At 40.4% G+C, this 18,176-nt stretch overlaps 1 protein-coding gene across 1 annotated transcript in view; it reads right to left on the bottom strand.

Moving 5' to 3' along the window:
* The window catches only part of MOB3B (MOB kinase activator 3B), a 42,619-nt gene that overhangs the window by 7,552 nt on the left and 16,891 nt on the right, over positions 1–18,176 (bottom strand). The window contains exon 2 of the mRNA XM_005425011.2: positions 3,926–4,128. Within this exon, the coding sequence (XP_005425068.1) occupies positions 3,926–4,128 (203 nt within the window). The remainder of the gene's footprint in view (positions 1–3,925; positions 4,129–18,176) is intronic.

Genomic DNA, 18,176 nt, shown 5'->3' with positions numbered 1-18,176 from the left:
TTCCTCTGATAGATGGACCCATCAGCGCCCAGCAGGAAAAAGCTTGATCACTTCCCATTTCCACCAGTGTAACTCCTATAGAAACAGGAAAGCAAATCAGCAAACACCAAGTTAAGAAACACAGAAAGTTCTGGTCTTCCCATTTCTTTTGTATGTGACAAGGCTCCAGTTTGTTGCTGAAGGTAGGATGTAGAATTAGGAGCAAGCTCTTCTCGTGGTACAACCATTATTTTGTGGCACCAGAGTACTTTGCAAACACTGTTAAATTCAGGCTCACAAGACTTCTGTCAAATGCTAGATATTTTTATATGCCACATAAGACGACTGATGAAGAGATAGGCAAAAAATCTAAAACAAAATTGGAAACAGAAGGTAAGTCTTTAACCAAGAGATTCCCTATGACTTAGAAGAGGTTGCTTTGTACTGGGCCTTACTGGAAGGGTTTTGGTGGCAGGGGGCTAGCAGGGTGGGTTATGGTGGTAGGAGGTCGTGTACTGTCCTGTGCCACCCAGCTACTGCCATCTGCTCCTGACACCACTGCAATAAACCCACCGTGTGCCAAAGTTTCTGCTAGACCAGCACATGGTGCCTCTGCTCAGATATTTAAGAAAGCAGCAGCTGTTAAGAGGAGAATACAAATGGTGGCACTGTTGCAATGTGGTTGGAGACATATTTTTGGAAGGAAGGGCCATGTGCCAGGGCAGACACAGCCCTGAAGGGACTGTGGGTCCCAGCACAGCAGAGCAGGGACACAGTGGAGGGACTGTGTCCCACGGTAAACGCACGCTGGGATGGAGGAACACCAGTAAGAATCATGAGGTGACAGACACCTCCCCAGTCTCCTGCATTGCCCCTCACCTCCCTGAAGGGATTAGGAGTATCTGAATGTAACCTAGCAAACTCAAGGTGGCTGGAGACCTGGAAGCCGGGAGAAGTTTTATATTGAATTAGAGCCCAGGGAAGAAAGGTGTTTCTTTGCCAACTGTTTTATTTAATTCCCTTTTTTCTCCTCAGTACACAGATCAGTAATCAAAAGTTTTGTTAACTGGCAATAAATTAAATTAATTCCATGAACCAAGATTGTTTTACACATGATGTGTTTACAAAGTTATAGGGTATATTTCTGAAGTCCTACATACTGTAGAATACATTGTCAGAGAAAAGGGATCCCAGGAAAGAAGTAGAGGGGCAATACTTGCTGTAGCTGTATTAATGTTTGAACAACAAATTTATGTGCTGAGGCAGCTGTGTACAGATTCTCACTAAAAAGTATATTTAGTTGCTGTGCTTGAATTTTAACAAGTGGTCACCTACAAAGGGTGAGGGTCTGATGGAGGTAATAGGCACCCCCATTCCTGTTGTGTTTTGGCCACTGGAATAGGCTGTCAGTGGGAAATAAAGCTAGTCACACAGGAAAACAACACAAAACAAACTACACATCTTAAAGCTAAGTATGTTTTCCCATAGCCTCCCCATGGATGCACACTTTAAAGGTCTTCTGAGAGCTCTCATGGTGCTGCCTTGTCTGTCTGTTGGCTGCAAAGAAGAAATCATATGCTTTCAGACATCTTCTTTTCCCCTAAATTAACCAATTGGACATGTGTTTTTTCTTCAGGATGCCCTGTGGGTCAGTGACTATGTCAGTTTCCTCTTTTGTCCCCATATAAAATAACTCTATGAAAGACCCAAGAATCTTGCAAATTAACCTGCTGATGGGTATGGGAAAATGACATGTAGCATTTTAAACTATAACCTCTTTGACTGCAGAAAGGACGAGTTATGCAACTCCCACATGGGAGGGAGAACCCTGTTCGAATTATTTCTTCATTTGATTTTATAACTGCTTCACTGGGTTGCAAAAGTCTGATAAAATCTATTTTAAACATAGAGCATAAGTCCTGCAGACTAATATTATGATTCATCTACTGCCAACTTCCCCAATTATTCTCCCTTCTTAAAGTTATGTTGATAAATCAGTTGTCTTCCCATTTATTAAAGCATGTGGCAGTCTGTTTATTTAATCATCTCTTGGACCATTTTCTAATTAAGGGAGATAATGCAGGCTCATTTCCTGTCATGGTGAACCTGGCAGTCCACAGGTTGTCCTCAGCTACCCAAGATTATTTGTAATGCCTGATTTGTTTGGCAATTCCCTCCCTTCTCCTTGCTCAGCTGAAGAGAAAAATACAGGCATGTTTTTTTTTCCTGCACTTCCACACTGCTCACACCCACCCAAGTCAAGGACAGGAAGAGGGAAGCAGGTGAAACTTTTATTTGGGAGATGGTGAATCACAGAAAAGTTAATAATCATACAATGATTCCAAGGATAATTTTGTGAAGGGAGGAATACAAAAGGAAAGCACACACCAACTGGAGCACATTCCCATCTTGCTCTGCTGCTGGGCTTGAGTAACCTCCTGCCCTATCTGTCAACTTTGTGCAGAGGTTTTGATACCCATTAACTGCAGCATTAAACCATTTTTGTCCTCTCTGTATTCTAAAACTCTTGTAATAGACTTAAGATCACCTCTATTCCTATCTCTGAGATATTCTGATTTGTATCTTGCTTATGATTCAACTTCAGTATTTAATAGCTACAGGCTAACCTAGCATCACTACTCTGGCAGAAAAACTCTCTTTAGCACAGCTGCCTTCTACCCTTTAGGACATATTTATATAGCATATTAAATTCTCCTATGTAGAAAAAAACATAGATACATTTCAGCTTATCAATACAGGCCAAAGAAGCGTCTTGCAGGGGCCTTGCGAACTGTTGAAAACAAGATGATACATTGTGTCTTACTTCACAGACTTCTTGTCCAATCAGTTTAAGTATATACAAGAACCACACCTGCAACAGCTCCAATTCCTGCAGAAATGCAGGCAATCATCACTTTGCCACACTTTCAGAATCGTTTCATATCAACTGTGCTACACACAGCCTTGCAATGTGTTATACAAAACAAGTAAAACACGATGTGGTGCTGGGTACCCTTTCTAGGTGACACAGGGATTTGGACTACATGATATCCACAGGTGCCAGCCAATACCTCAGCTATCCTGTGATTCTGTGCAAAAAAAAACACAACCCAAAAAAACAACCCAGTGATTCCAGAACTTCCTAATAGGTTGTATGATACAGTATAGTCCAAACTCTAACCTATGGGGAAATGTCTCCCCAATCCCTTTTAAAGTTGGCTAGACACCCACAGTGAGGATTTGAACTGCTTTCTGAATTGTTCCTTACTTTTCCTTCTCTGCTTATATTTTTTTATTTGCATTTGCAAGCAACAGCAAAAACATTTCCATTTCTGGGTCCTTGCTTCTGGAAACAATGATTTTAATTTTGATCTATTTCAGTCCACAAGGAAGTGTCTAGTTTTGTTACACAGCTAATTATCTGAACATCTGTCTCACTTCATCTATCTCACTTAGATTCAGTGTGCTCTGGATCTAACACAATACCTTCACAAACACCTACTTAAGGACTTAAAAAACCTCACAGATCACCTTTATATAGATAACTGTTCCCTTTACATGCATTTAAGTGACTGCTACGACTTACTGCCACGCTGTTACTGACCAGTGAAAACAGACAGAATAAAATTATATACTAAGTATATAGTACAGGAGGAAGCAAAAGACAAATGAACTTCTATTTTCAAATGCCAGGATTTTCCACCTTATGTTTTTCCATACAACATACACTACATTTTTTTATTTCTACAGAGCCTACTGAGGATTTCACAAATGCTACAGCAGAAGGAATGGGTCTATGCAGGGAGGCAGAGTTAATCCCTTTAAATTGTCTGTGTTGGATGAAAAACCTTGTTCCTAAAGGAAACTCACTGCAACAAGGACAAGAAAGTCTTGGTGAAGGGAGAAGGAAAATTTCCTAGAGCTTTTGCCCAAACCCCACACTTACCAAAGGCTCTAGTTCTTTGCGGTCTATGAGGTTGAGCTCTGTCACAAAATAATAAAAATGCTTGTAACAGGTGTTGACGTGGGCCTCAGCCCCCATAAGGATGATACGGTCAAAGTGATGGATGTAGACATGAACAAACACCCGAAAAAGCCGACAGAGTATCTTCTTGCAGATCTGGAGAAAGTTCTTTGGAAAGGGAACACCTGTGAATAGAGAAGGCAAGGTTGTCATAGCCATCTTGTCAATCTCTCAAGACAAAAACTTTACAGCCAAGTGTGAGATTGTAACTGCAAACTAGGTTATGACTTCCTAGGCCTCCCTTCCAATCCAGAATATCATTTTATGCACGCATTTATTTGACAGCTAGCACCAAAGATAGCCAAATATATAAACAACTTTAATGGATCGAGACTGACAGGAACAAGTTATTTTTTTACTATATATAATTTGGTGAATCTATCCAGTATTGTAACATAGGTGATTTTCACTGCAGTGCACACCTAACGATTAACATCAATGGATTTACATCATGCAGTAACTGTTCCCCAAAGTGATACATACAGAGCACTTAGAAGTAACAGACTTCCTCCTCATGTTTCTCAACAGTGGCATTTCACAGCATCAAATTTAATACCAAATTTGAAATAACTGACAGAAGGACCTTTTTGCTTTCAACTTCCTCACAGTTACATGTACCAATCTGATTGCTCCTTTAATAGAAAATCTCTTGACGAGATACAGGAATGGCTCTTTCAAAACTCTTTTAAAGTTACACTACTTTGTACCTGAAGATTCCAAAGCAGCTGCAAAAGCACCATTTGCTAATAAACTGTCAGGCATCAATAATGAGGCATAAACAATTTCTTCAGAACTGCTCTCCATTAAAGACTGATCTTGCATGGAGTTATGTGCTGCTAAGCTATCCCCAAAATCCTAAAGTTTTATCTCCTTTTATGATTGTCTCTCAGGCATAATGACTTTAGTGCCATGCTTGGAACTTTACTGCTACTCTGCTTTGTTGCACAGTTTCCTGATTTTTTGGTTATCTAATTCATGCTTTAGTTGGATTTGAACCACATAAATGCAGCTATTGCTTCTTAAAAAATTAGAAAAACCCTCACAGTCAAGCATTTCCATAGTGCCTAAAAGCCCAGTTCATGCTCTGAACAAGAAAAATGTTTATTATTGGCAGAAAGAAGATGGAGGTACAAAACTAACACTTTTGCAACCTTTCTAGTTTTCAAATTTTAGTCTCCTGTTAAATGTTGCTCAGGACTCATAAAAGTGGTGAATTGACAGACAAATTGCCCAGTTTCACTGAGGGTGATGTTGAGGACATACAGAGAGAATTTCCATACCAAAATTTTTGATTACAGATGACATAAATTATCAACTGTGCTGTAACAAGTCTGCATCTGATCGACATAAACATGCATCTTATTTTGGAATCCCTGGCCAAGAAGGTACCAGGATATACCCACTGTGGATATTAACATTGGTATATCCATCAGCATGTGAGTAGGGAAACACATCAGCCTGCAGAAGTATCCCTGAACTGCTTCTATATTTGCCATTACTGAGGTGCAGATAATGTTGGGAAATGTCTTGGGTTTTTTTGGCCTGTACGGGGTTCACGAGATATTTCAAAATCCTTTTGAAATAATTTTAAGTAGCTTGTAGACACACAGTGCTGCCGTTCTTATTCCTGATGTACAAACCAAGGATCAGAAAAATAGCTGCATCTATCAAAGCACAGCTGCTTTATCTTCTTAAGAAATGTTTGCTTTTTGTTGTCAAATCCATTCATTTAAATGCTAAAGCTACTATGGAAGGTTACAGAGGAGAAGGCTTGAATGCTCAAGACATGAACTGAGACATGGTTAAATTACAGAAATGACAGTATGTACAGATGTCTCGGCAATGTTTAAATCACAACTCCACACAATTACCCAAGCACCTGGATAATAACAATTGTTGTTATTTCCAAGGGCAAAATAAACATAATCTATCAAAAACATAATAGAAACTCCAAGTAGTTGCTCATTAACAAGGGGGATCACATTCACATTCCAGCCATCAGAGCATGGCTAAATTCAGGAATTACTATAGCATCAACCTGCTTTACATTTCTGTAAAATATACCCATACCAGAAATTAAAAAATATACCCAAGAAAATATCCAGTCTTTAAAAAGGGGGAAGGGCAATAACTGACACTTTTCACTGCAAGTTGGCTTGCTGAACTGAGTGATGAATTCTTGAAAGCACTGTATTTTGTAATCCAGAACAAATATGTTCCAAAATGGAGAACAATTAGTTTCATCTAGCAAGGGCTGACACGTAATTGTTACTGAAGAATGTTGCTGTAACGAAGACATTCGTACTTCTGTATTAACTGACTAAAACAATCTGAATAAACCAAGCTGATAAATCCTTTAATTTCTCTTCAGGCCATGTTCCTTCACAGTTACAGGCAGTAACCACAAAAGCCACAGAGCACTGTTTCTGCTGCAAGAGAGGATGTTCACCCAACAGTTTTTTAGATGCATTACACAGTCAATCTGAGAACATGTAAACAACACATTTTTTAAAATAGCTGGTATAGAACAGCCTAGGATTAATAATAAACTTGCAGTGTTTCCTCTTGCTCCTCACATGAATCAAGGTTTCAGACCAGTTGCATAGTTTCACTTGCTGTTGCAGAATCTCTCCTATTTTATGGAGTTGTATCTGATTCATTTACTCTTAAATAAACAGTGAAACATTGCTGCTGTCACAAATATATCATTTGGGCACAGGAGAATTGGTAGCGGCTCTCTGATTTCTTTCACATTCCAGCAAAACTGATTTACAAACTGACACAGTGTCCTAAAGAGTTAAAAAGCATCTCCTAGTATCACTGAAATCAACTGATAACTTTTTGGTGAGCTACCTACACTCCTCAATCTTGGAGAGCCTGTCAGTCTGTCTATCTGTCCCTGGCACGAAGAAGAGGCTCAAAATCTGGTCAGCCTCAAGGTACAAATGTGCATATCAAGGTGCCAGCAGCCCTATTTTGAACATACACCCTGCTGCTCTTTGTGCTCAAAATTAGATAAAAGAGAACAGATTCTGACCTCAATTACAATAGAACGAACTCGAAGTAATGTCATCAAAATTGAAAAAAAATCGGAGCAAAACTATTCTAGATTTATATTCTGAGGTCAGAATTTGGCCTCATGTTTTGTTCCCATTGCAACTCTACAGTTATAAATAAATCAGGCACAGAACAGAGTAATTACAAGTGTCTCTTGGGACTGGACTAACTTATATTTAGATTAATTTGATTTGTTAAGAAGCTTGTTCTCTGTCCTTCATCTCAGCCACAGCAGTCTTTGCCTTAGAATCATCAAAGTTGGAAGAGACCTACAAGATCATCCAGTCCAACTGTCCACGCAGAACTATGATTGTAGTCCCTAAACACTAAACCACATCACCAGCACCAGACCCAGGTGCTTCTTGAACACTTCCAGGGATGGCAACTCCACCACCTACCCCAGACAATGTATTCCAGTGCCTGACCACCTGGCAGAGAAAATATTTTTTCCAATTACTGATCTGAATTCTCTTGTCTCAGCTTAAGGCAATTTCCTTTGTCTGCTCACTGCAGGCACATCAGGAGTGACCAATCCCTACCTCCAGTCAGCTGGAACTTCTTCAGTTAACCAGGACTGCTGGTAGATGATTGAGAGGGGTTTGGCAAGTTCTTCCATCATTACTATGGGGTGGATCCCATCAGGTGCCATAGACTTATGTCTAACTGGCATAGCAGGTCACCAACCACTTCCTCCTGGATTATTTCGGCTTCACTCAGCTCCCTGTCCCTAACTTCCAGCTCTGGGGGCTGCATATCCTGAGGACACCTGATCTTGATATTAAAGACTGAGACAAAAGAAAGACATTAAGTACATCAGCCTTTTCCTCATCCTTTGTCACTACATTACCCTCTGTAATCAACAAGTGATGGAGACTGTCCTTGGCCCTCCTTTTGCTGCCAATGTGTTTATAGAAAGTTTATTCATTGTCCTTAAGACCAAATCAAGCTCTAGCTAGCTAGAACTTGGCCCTTCTAATCTTCTCTGTCCATGGCCTTACTGCATCCTGATAGTCCTGTGAAGTTACCTCGTCCTCCTTCCAGAGACAATAGATTTCTTTTTTTTCCCTAAGTTCCAGCCAAAGTTCTCTGTTTAACCAGGTCAGTTTTATTCCTGACACTACATGTGGGGACAGCCTGCTTCTGAATATTTAACAATTTCTTTCTAAAACACATCCATCCTTCCTGGACTCCTTTGCTCCTCAGGGCTGAGTCCCAATAGACTCTTGTCAAACAATCTCCTAGACATGCCAAAGTCTGCCTGCTGGAAGACCAAGGTGAAAGTTCTGCTGGTGCTCCTCCTTACTTCACCCAGTATTGAAAACTAGCATTTCATGGTTACTATGCCCAAGATAGCCACTGACCACCACATCACCCACCAGTCATTCTCTGTTCACAGTCAATCAGTCCAGCAAAGCACCTCCTCTAGTAGGCTCATTTACCAGTTGTGTAAGAAAGATGTCTTCCACACACTTCAGAAACCTTCTAGACTGCTTTCTCTCTGTTGTCTTGTATTTCCACCAGACACTTGGCAAGTTGAAGTTGCCCACAAGTACTAGGTCTGGAGACTGTGAGACTTCTGCCAGTGCTTGCAGAATACCTCATCAGCCTGTTCATCCTGGTTGGGTGGTTTAACAGATTCCCACCACCCACCCTGCTGATCTTTGCCCTGATCTTCACCCATAGGCACTCAACCATGTCATCTTCATCATCATCACTTTCAATATAATCAAAACACTCTTTAAGGTACAGTGCTACCCCAACCCCTTTGCTGCTTTGCCCATCTCCCTTCTGAAGAGTTTATACACATCTATTGCAGCACTCCAGCCATGGTAGTCATTCCACCAAGTTTCCATGATGGCAAACATATCATAGCTTTTCTACTGCACAATGGTTTCCAGCTTCTCCTACTTGTTATCCTCGTGCATTGGTATAGGTGCACTTCAGCTGGGCTGTCCATTGCACCAACTCTGGTATGTCACCCTCAGGCTCATCTCTACAGAGCCTGGCCTTATCCCCTTCCCCTTCTAACCCAGTTAAAAGACTGACAGTATTGCTACCAGCAATGTGACGCTGTAAAGAGACAGAATGTAAACCTACCAAACCAGACTGCTCAGTTATGGTTATAAAAAGACAAAAAAAGACGTTACTGAAATTTTTGAGCTAGCTGATTCTTTCTGCAAGAAGTATTTCTAAATGAATGAAATGGCAGCCTTGATTCATATGTAGGATGAGCCCCAGTGCTGCCATAACGGAAGAAAGTAACAGAAGGATCATTTTGGTTAAGTTGGTGTTTGAAAGTCTAGAGTTCCCAAATATGTTCCAAGAATGTGCAAGCAGCTTTTAAATGTTTCAGTCACATGGCAGAAGTTCCTTTAGCTCAGAATTACATATGTAATTGGGAAATAATACAGTGGGGCTTAGATAGGCATGGTAACAAGCATTGTGAATATGACTGTTCCTGTACCTCTCAGGAGTGTGGGCTGTACATGCCATTTTTGCACCAAGGGATGATATACTCCTGCAGACAAGCTGCACCCAAATGCTCTTGTGAGAGATCACAGAATTGTTAGGGTTGGCTGCCCCCAGCCTTTATATTTTCAACTGGTACCTCCTTGTTTGTTCATACAAGGTCCAGCAACACACCCTTCCTTGCTGGTTCCTCCACCACTTGCATCAAAGAACTTCCTGGACTGTATGTGCTGGGCTGTGTAGCCTCTCCAGCAAATACCAGGGTGGCTGAAGTCCCCCAGGAGAACCAGAGCCTGTGCCTCAACTTCCTCCTCCTGACCACATAGCCTACAGTGAACACCCACAAGAGTGCCACCCAAATTGTGCCTGTCCCTCAATTCTTACCCATAAATTCTCAGCTGAGTAAAGCTTGATACATTCCAGTTACTCTCTCACATAAAGAGCAATTCTACCACCTCACCTCTCTGACCTGTCCTTACTAAAAGGCAGATTCCCATCATACCTATCCATGGCAATATTCCAGTCATGTGTGCAATCTCACCATGTCTCAGCAACTGCAATGAGATCATGGCACTGCGTACACATATATTTCCAGTTCTTATTTATTTTCCATGCTGCATCCATTTGTATGCAGGCATGAATCTATATCTATATCTATCTATCTATATCTATATCTATATCTATCTTATATACATAAATAATAGGATCAAGAAGCCACGTTGCCCAGGAGGGGTGTAAGAGGATTCACCGTAGCCATAAGCACCTATGATGTGTTTTGTGTTTTGATCCTCAACTCCAGGGGCAGCCAAGGCACATCTGACTCTGCAATGGTTGCTATGACCTGCTTCCCAGGAGGAAGCAATGGCACAATTGTTGCACATTTGCACCCTGCCTCCCAAGTCCTTCAGTTTAAAGCCCATCTCACCAGACTGGCCAGCCTCCTGCCAATGATTCTCTTGCCCATTTTAGCCAGGGGGATCCCCTTCCCCCCTAACAAGCTAAAAATCATAAAAACACAACCCACTGTTACAGAAGCCAAAACCTTCTCGATGCTTTTGGCCACAAACCCAGACATTGATTTGCACAATGTGTCTCCCTCTGGCTGTCCTGATTTCCCTAACAGGGAGGACAGATGAAATGACTTGGGCACGGGGATGACTTGTGATATTTTCCACCTGCCTTGCCAGGGCTTTATAGTCTTCCTTGATCCCACCTATTTTTTGGCTCGTGGCATCATTTGTACCCACATGAAAAAGTGATGGGGGTAGTAGTGTATGACAGGTCAGAGTACCCTCTTGGCAACACCATGGAACCCAGCTCCTGGAGGGCAGGATGCCCCTTGTGACTGTCTATTAGGCTGGCAAATGGACAACTCAGTGCTCCTTAACAGAGTCACCCACTACAATTCTGTTTCTTTTTACAGGTAAGTGCTGCTGGTGAGGCTCTCCTTGTTGGCCTTGTTCATGGATATATAAAGCCTTTGAAGCAGCATATCTGCTTGTGGACCACAGCAGCATAGTAGAACAACCACACTGTTTCCCTGGCATGCCAGTCTCCCCATACTCCTTTGATCTTTTTGCTTCTGTTGACTTGCTGGAAAGGCTACTTCTCACATAAAGCAGGGCTCTCTAAAACTCACAAAACTCAACTGGCCCAATATATTCCTGAAGGTTTTAAGAAAGACTTAAGGTTTTTCTTAAGTCTTCAGAAAATAGAGGGGTTTTCCTTTTCTTTTTGAAATCAGCCATATACCCATGGATCTCCATGGCTATCAACTTCATTTGTTACATTTTCTTAATTTGCTGTCAGGTGATCTGCTCCTGTGCTGGAATGAGGATCCTGATCTCATCTACCCATCATCAAGCAGATTTACAGCACTGTGCTACAAAAACGAATCATGACATTGATCTTCTGCCTCATTTCTTTGCATATTCCACCTCCATAACTGCAGAGAGTGTAATGGCCCTCCTCTAATGACTCACTCTCCAAAGGCACAATTACAACTTCTTCTCAAAAAGCTGGTCACAATCACAATGGAAATATATGCTGAGCATCTTGCACAGTGATTACCAGTAAGGTAATGGTTTGCTGGTTTAAAACATGGATGTTTTAACGTCATGATGAAGGCCCTAATTTAAATCCTGCTGATAAAAAAACTGTTTTTTGCATGATGGGGAAAAAAAAAAGAGATGGATTAAGAAAGAGAGATTAAAAGTTAAAGAAATTATCTTAGGTGGGAATAAAAGATGGCAACTAAACATCTGAAATGAATGCCACAGGCAGAAGGCTTATCTCATTTGACATATAAATCTTGAATCTTCTTACTTCAATATGCATCACAATGTCCCTGGAGTAGGTCAATTGTACAAGTGAGAAAGGAAACAGAAGAAAAGTCATTGTACACATGGTCTTTGTTGCCTGATTTTCTCTAGGCAAGAATCAGAATGTGTAAGGTCACAGAAAGACAATGCTGAGGAGTCAGAGAGAACAACCTGGCCTTTTGTCTGCCACATTACCTGCAGTTCTCAAGTGGCCCACAGTCCTCCTATCAATCAAGGAAAATGATCGCCAGTTAAACCTTGAGTGATCCAGATGCATGACCAATTTTACCTCCTGTATTTGTATGGTTTGATGTCTTGCTCTACTCTAAGCAGTTGTTAAGTCCTTTGGCAATTGTGCACAGAAATTTTCATGCACATTTGAAAATCCTTTTACAGGCCCCAATTATAATTAATTCTTTTTTAAAAACACATGTGGAGGGAAAAAAGATTGCATTCTCCACTGTCAAAAGGATTAACACTATTCTATTGCAAACACAGCTTAAGAATGTAACAACCTGGTAAAGTAAGAACTGTTCCCAGTTTTATAATAGCTATCAAGGTAAGAGTGTTACCAGAATCTAATAATGTTGAGAAGTTAGCTGAACCAAACCGTTCCACTCTTCCTCCTCAAGGCATGAAAAATTGCAAAAGATGCCCTTTGCTGCAAAAGCATCTATCCTGAGCTAAGCCAATGTGTAATGTTTTCACAGTGTGTTAGTCAAGGAAGTGTCTATCTGAAACGCCAATGAAAACAATGTTGGTTTTGCTGGACTTTGTTCCTCAAATAAATAAGTAGATAGCTGCAAAATATTAGGGATAATCTACACTACCGTGTACCTATATTATCATGATACTGCCCTCCCTTCTGCTGCCAAACCAGAGGGAAACAGAAGCCATATAATCTTAAGATTACATGGCTTCCTTAGCAAAGGGGTGTACCACTTTCTTTTTAAATAGGAATACCCCTAACAGTGTTACTCTTCAGTAACATAAATCAGCAGGCAGGTCCACTGTCAGTTCTTCAATGAACGTATTCATGTGCTGTCCTGAAGAGAACTCTAAAGGCAACAGGTTACAAATCAGAAAATTGTTGGAAGCATTGCAGCATTTGAACATCCCTAACAGCTCTCTCCGCTGCTCTATTTCGAAAAATGGGTGATGGCACTAAAATCTGCCATTTAATTGTCAATTTCACCACAAGGCCGATCTTATAATGCACATACTGTGAAACAGTATGCAAAGTATCTGAATTAAACTCTCCTCAAAATCAGAGACCTAAATTCCTGCCCTGTATAAGCCAGATCCCTTGGACTTGGAGAAAATTTACAGAGGCTGTTACTTGACTGCAATCCAACCTCCTCCCCTTTACTGATTACTTCTGCTGCTGCTGCTTCAGAGGAGGAGAAGAGAAACTCTTCAATGCCACAGAGCAGAACACTCTTGCTGCCTGTTCCAAGCAAAGGTAGTTTTACTCCAGACAATAATCAGCCTGATAAACCCATTAGAACAGCTCTGTAACTCTTCAAGACAAAGAAAACACTGACATAAAAAGCTGCAGAGTCATGATTATGTGTCAGTATAACTCATCTGCCATGGAAGATTCATTTTCCACATAGCAACAAAATTAGGTTTGTTGGATTGCTGCATTTGAGCAAGTCTGTATGGCATTTACATACATATATATATATCCTAAACTAACTTGGAAAACTATTAGAATACTTCTGAGAGCAGAAACCATAGTGCAGGTGCAAAATGCAGCCTCTTCTGGGACAGAAAATATAGCAACCATTTGGCAGTATAACAGCTTAGGAAGGGAAAAGAGAATTTTTTAACCCATTGAATGAACATTAGGAAAAAGTATGTACATTCATACAACACTGGAGCCTGGCCAAGTTATCAATGGAAAAGCATTCCTCCCTACCTGTTAATAGCCCTGTTCATACAATACTTACAATGAACAGACAATTTCTAGGCAATGATGTGGTTTTGGCTTTCCATGTTGAGAGTACCACAGCGCAGCTTTTACTTTCTTTAACTCCTGATGTCTTCAACACCAAACATTCTGGTTGCCCATTAATTTCACAGAGACACTGGAAGACACATGCTGTTCTAAGGGCCCCTCTCCAGAAGGGCTGCAGGAAGCAGCAAAATGAAACATTATCAGGAGTAGCTAGCAGCACAGTCTTGGTGATGCACTCAGAACCAGACTTCCCGTCTGCAGCACACATATATTCCAGCAGTTAGGAAACAAGCAGTTGTAGTTGACAGGTAATATCACAAAAGAATTTTTTTTCTTAAGATGATTACTAAATTGATTTTCATAGGCCATTAGAAGAAACAGGAAACTTTAACTCCTCACACCGCAGCCCTTATGTCCTCTAATGCAAGGTGTTTTCTGACTCTTTGTGCCGACTTACAAAGCTTGTATGTGTATGACAATATTCTCAGTGCATATCAGGAGATGATTCATAAAAGGAAAGCCATTTCAAATTATTCTGGAAAAGGAACCAGAGTACACAGGAGTTTACACTCACAGGTGACAGCAATTTCCAGGAAATTTTAGGTTATATCAGCAGACACACACACGCACACACACACATACAAATTCAAACACAGGAATACAGGGAAGGCTGCAGGAAAGCTATCATTGACTGACCGGTTTTGGGTCCAGCATAATTCCAAACCAGGAACACAACCCATATAAAGAGAATTTGAATATTTTGATTGCATATGCCGCATAACTCTTATGTTAACTGATAAAGTTAACATAAGGCCAAAGATGCTTGGATTTACAAGGCACTCAAAACCTACTATTGTCTTTGCAAAAAGAGTCACTATCACTTAAACAGATTATTCCAGTATGTCATTAATAGATAACATCTGACTCTTCAGATCCCATGGGGTCCATATGGTACCTGGAAATCAAAGAAAGCTTAGCCACTAAATTCCTTGAAAATAAATCTGGAAAATCAATAAGCAAAAGTATCCTACCTCTTTCAAGGAAAAAAAAACTTAAGCAGAATAAGAATATATTAATGTCATTAGCAAAGGACAGTTACAGAAACAATTTCAAAAGATTCAATAACTAGACCTACACCAATGACTTTTGTAAGATACAGTCAGGGCCAAGTAAAATTTTGAAGAAAAACAAGTCAATAAACATCAAATGCACAGTTGGATCAAAAGTTTTGAAAGAGATAAAATAAAAGGGTTATTTTAAGACATAAGTAGCCAAAAATAAGTTAATTTGATTTGTCATCAAATTCAGCTGAAGGGAGGCACCCTGATTTCACTGGAGTAAATTTTTCTCTTTTACAGATTAATTACAGGGTTAATACAAACTGAATCCTTCCCTAAGTTGGCATCCATCATCCAATTCTGAAGTAAGGCAAGAGTAAGAAAGTTAATTGTTCCATTCCCTGCAGTAGCACCTCATTAACATGAATGCTTATATTTTTCTTGGATGACCAATTTCAGTGGCCATTGAATCTGGAGTACAATCTATTTCAGCATTCTCTGTGTTCTAGCTCTTTATTCTTTTAGCTCACCCACTCATAACATCTTGGCCTGCCTGACTTTCTTTGGCAGTTATTCATTTGGCAGTTGAGCCATTTTCTGCTATTTCAACTTAGTACTCAGGTGTATGGCATCATCAAGAGTAATCTCATGCCCTCGGTGTGTAAGACTTTTGTAAACATCTCCTTCCACTTTCAAGATCACAGAAAACTCTTAAAACTCCTACTTTACTTTATTCCTTCAGGCAGTTAAGTTTCACCACATTCCTAGAAGTTAATGCTGTGTATAGTATTAGATTGAGATTGTCCACTGCTGTGAATCATGTGCTGCCTCTTATACATTCCCAGTATCCACTGTAATGCTTATCCAAAGAACCTTGTGTTTCTGCTGTTCACACAGTTGCATGATCAAATCATTAATAATTTCTGAAAACTAAAAAGCTACTCCAAGCTTTTCCTCTTTCTTTGAGACCATCAGCATTAAAAGTAAACATTAAGAGAGTTTCACGCTTCTTCTTGAAAAAAAAAAGAAGAAGAAAAACCCAATTCAAAATGTGGATGACAATTAAAAGCAAGTGAAATATAAATTGGAAACTTTGTGGCTAACTCTCTTGGAATAACCATGTTAGAAAAAAAGCACTGCGTGGAGTTCAAATGTGGTATGCAGATGATAAGTTTAATAGCTATCTTTAAGCACCATTAGGTAATTTTACAGCTTGTCCCTGGCCAACAAGGGGAAATGGGCCATTAAAGATGCAGTACTAAGAAGGAGCCATCTGCTAAAGCCTTGCAGAGGCTGGTTGGTTGAATTAGTGTCTGGGTCTACAGGTGAGAGGCCTTGCACTCATGTCTCTGTCTATCACAGTCAACAGGAATTAACAATAGGAAGTTTAAAAAAGAAATCAGTGTCCATTTCGCTCTGCAAAGAGTACTGGAAGTTCCCCTACTTGCCTTTTGGGGATCATATTCTGACATATAGATTGTTAGTCAAAACTTTACTCATTGGGTAACAGAATTGGTGGTGGAAGAGAAGAGCTTTAAATTCCTATCTGGCTGAATAAATCTAGACCAGATGAATATATACATTATAGAGGAGAATGTGGGGAACATATAGCAGCCAAGAAGAGAGAAAATATAAACAAGAGAAAGATGTTATTTGTTCTATTCTAGAAGAAAATACTATGAAGAAAAAGAAAAGCAAAAAATAATCTGAAACTAGTAATCCTCATCTTCAATATTCTAGTTTTCATAGTCAGGCATACTACAGTGAAGGCAATTTTAAGTTTTAAGTAATTTAAAGTTATCTGGGATTTGATTAATAATCTGCATTTCCATCCTATCTTTCTCTTTGCCTACAAGACATATCATCCAAATGTACTTTCTGAACAAGTAAGTGCATATAAGTAGCTACACTCGGAGAGGTTTTATGGAATTGGATCTTGCTTGCTGCACCTTCTGTTATTCCTCCCCAGAGGCACCTGCCTGTGTCTCCTAGCAGCTGCCAGCTACACAGCCTCAAGGGGTTTTGGAAGAAGGGGTTTGATCTCCACCAGATACAGCAGAGAACATTTTGGCAGGTCAGATTCAAGCTAGTGTGCCATCTAGGGTTATACCACAAAATGCCATTTAAATGTAGTTACATGCACATCAGAAACTGTAACACTTGTTCTAAGTGATCACATTATAAATGTTGACAGGACTGCAGTTAGAGGACTGCAATGAAGGGATGCAGGTTTTTAAGGAAGGAGAGGTAGGCAAGGTTATGTGGGGAATAACCTGCTTTGTGAGAGCATTTGAAATGCAAACAAGTCTGCCTTGGGGCAGGACAGGAGTCAGTGAAGAGCTTCTGCATCAAGATTAGTGGGTAGACCAACATAGGCACTGTTATGGTGGGAATGTGCTATGACTTGCCTGCTCAAGAAAATGCAAGTAATGTCTTCAGCAAACAAGCAGAAGTTTTCACTGCCTCTGGTCCTCAAGGGGAGCCTTAACACTCTTAAGGTCTCTTGGAAGGACAGTCCAGCAGGACTCAAGTAATCTAGGATACTTTTTGTGTGCATTGCAACCTCCTGGAACACATAATGAAGGAGCCAAGAAGGAAAGGTACTCAGCCAAGTCTGATTGTTAAAGAAGATGGAAGAACTGTTGGGAAACATGAAAGTTAGAGGCTGCCTTGGCTGCAGTGACTATAAAGTGGTGGAGGGCAGATCCTAAAAGGAGAAAGGAAGGCAAAAATCAAGATCACAGCCTTGGATTACACAAAAATCCATTTCCATCTCTTCAGGGGTCTGCCTGGAAGAATGCCATGGGATAAAATCCTGTTGAGAAGAAGGTTCCAGTAGGGTTGGCTGATATGAAAGGATCACCTCCTGGAACTCAAGAAAGGTCTGTCCAGACAAGTATGAGATAAAGCAGGATAATCTTCTGTGAGGCCTGCATGGATGTGCAATGAGCATATTTCTCCTAACAGGAGCTGAAATCTTGGAAGGTATGTGAACAGCAACAATAAAGGATTTTACAAGTAAACAAACTGCAAAAGAAAAACAAAGGAAAATATGTGTCTGCTGCTGAATGGAGCATGGGAACTGGTGACAAATGACACAGAAAAGTCAGAGCCTTCCTAGGCTCAGTCTTTACTAATTAAAGGGGCCTTTAGAAACCCAAGGCCTCTAAGACCAAAGGAAAAGTATGGAAAAAAGAATAATTACCTCAGTGGAGGAGAACAGACTTAGGGGAAGGTTAAGCTATGTGTTATCTAACATCCAGAAATCCATGGGGGCTGAAGGGATGCACCCAAAACTGTTACAACAA

This window comes from Geospiza fortis, unplaced genomic scaffold, assembly GCF_000277835.1.
Source record: "Geospiza fortis unplaced genomic scaffold, GeoFor_1.0 scaffold240, whole genome shotgun sequence".
NCBI lineage: Eukaryota > Metazoa > Chordata > Aves > Passeriformes > Thraupidae > Geospiza > Geospiza fortis.
This window is presented reverse-complemented; position numbering and strand designations above follow the sequence as displayed.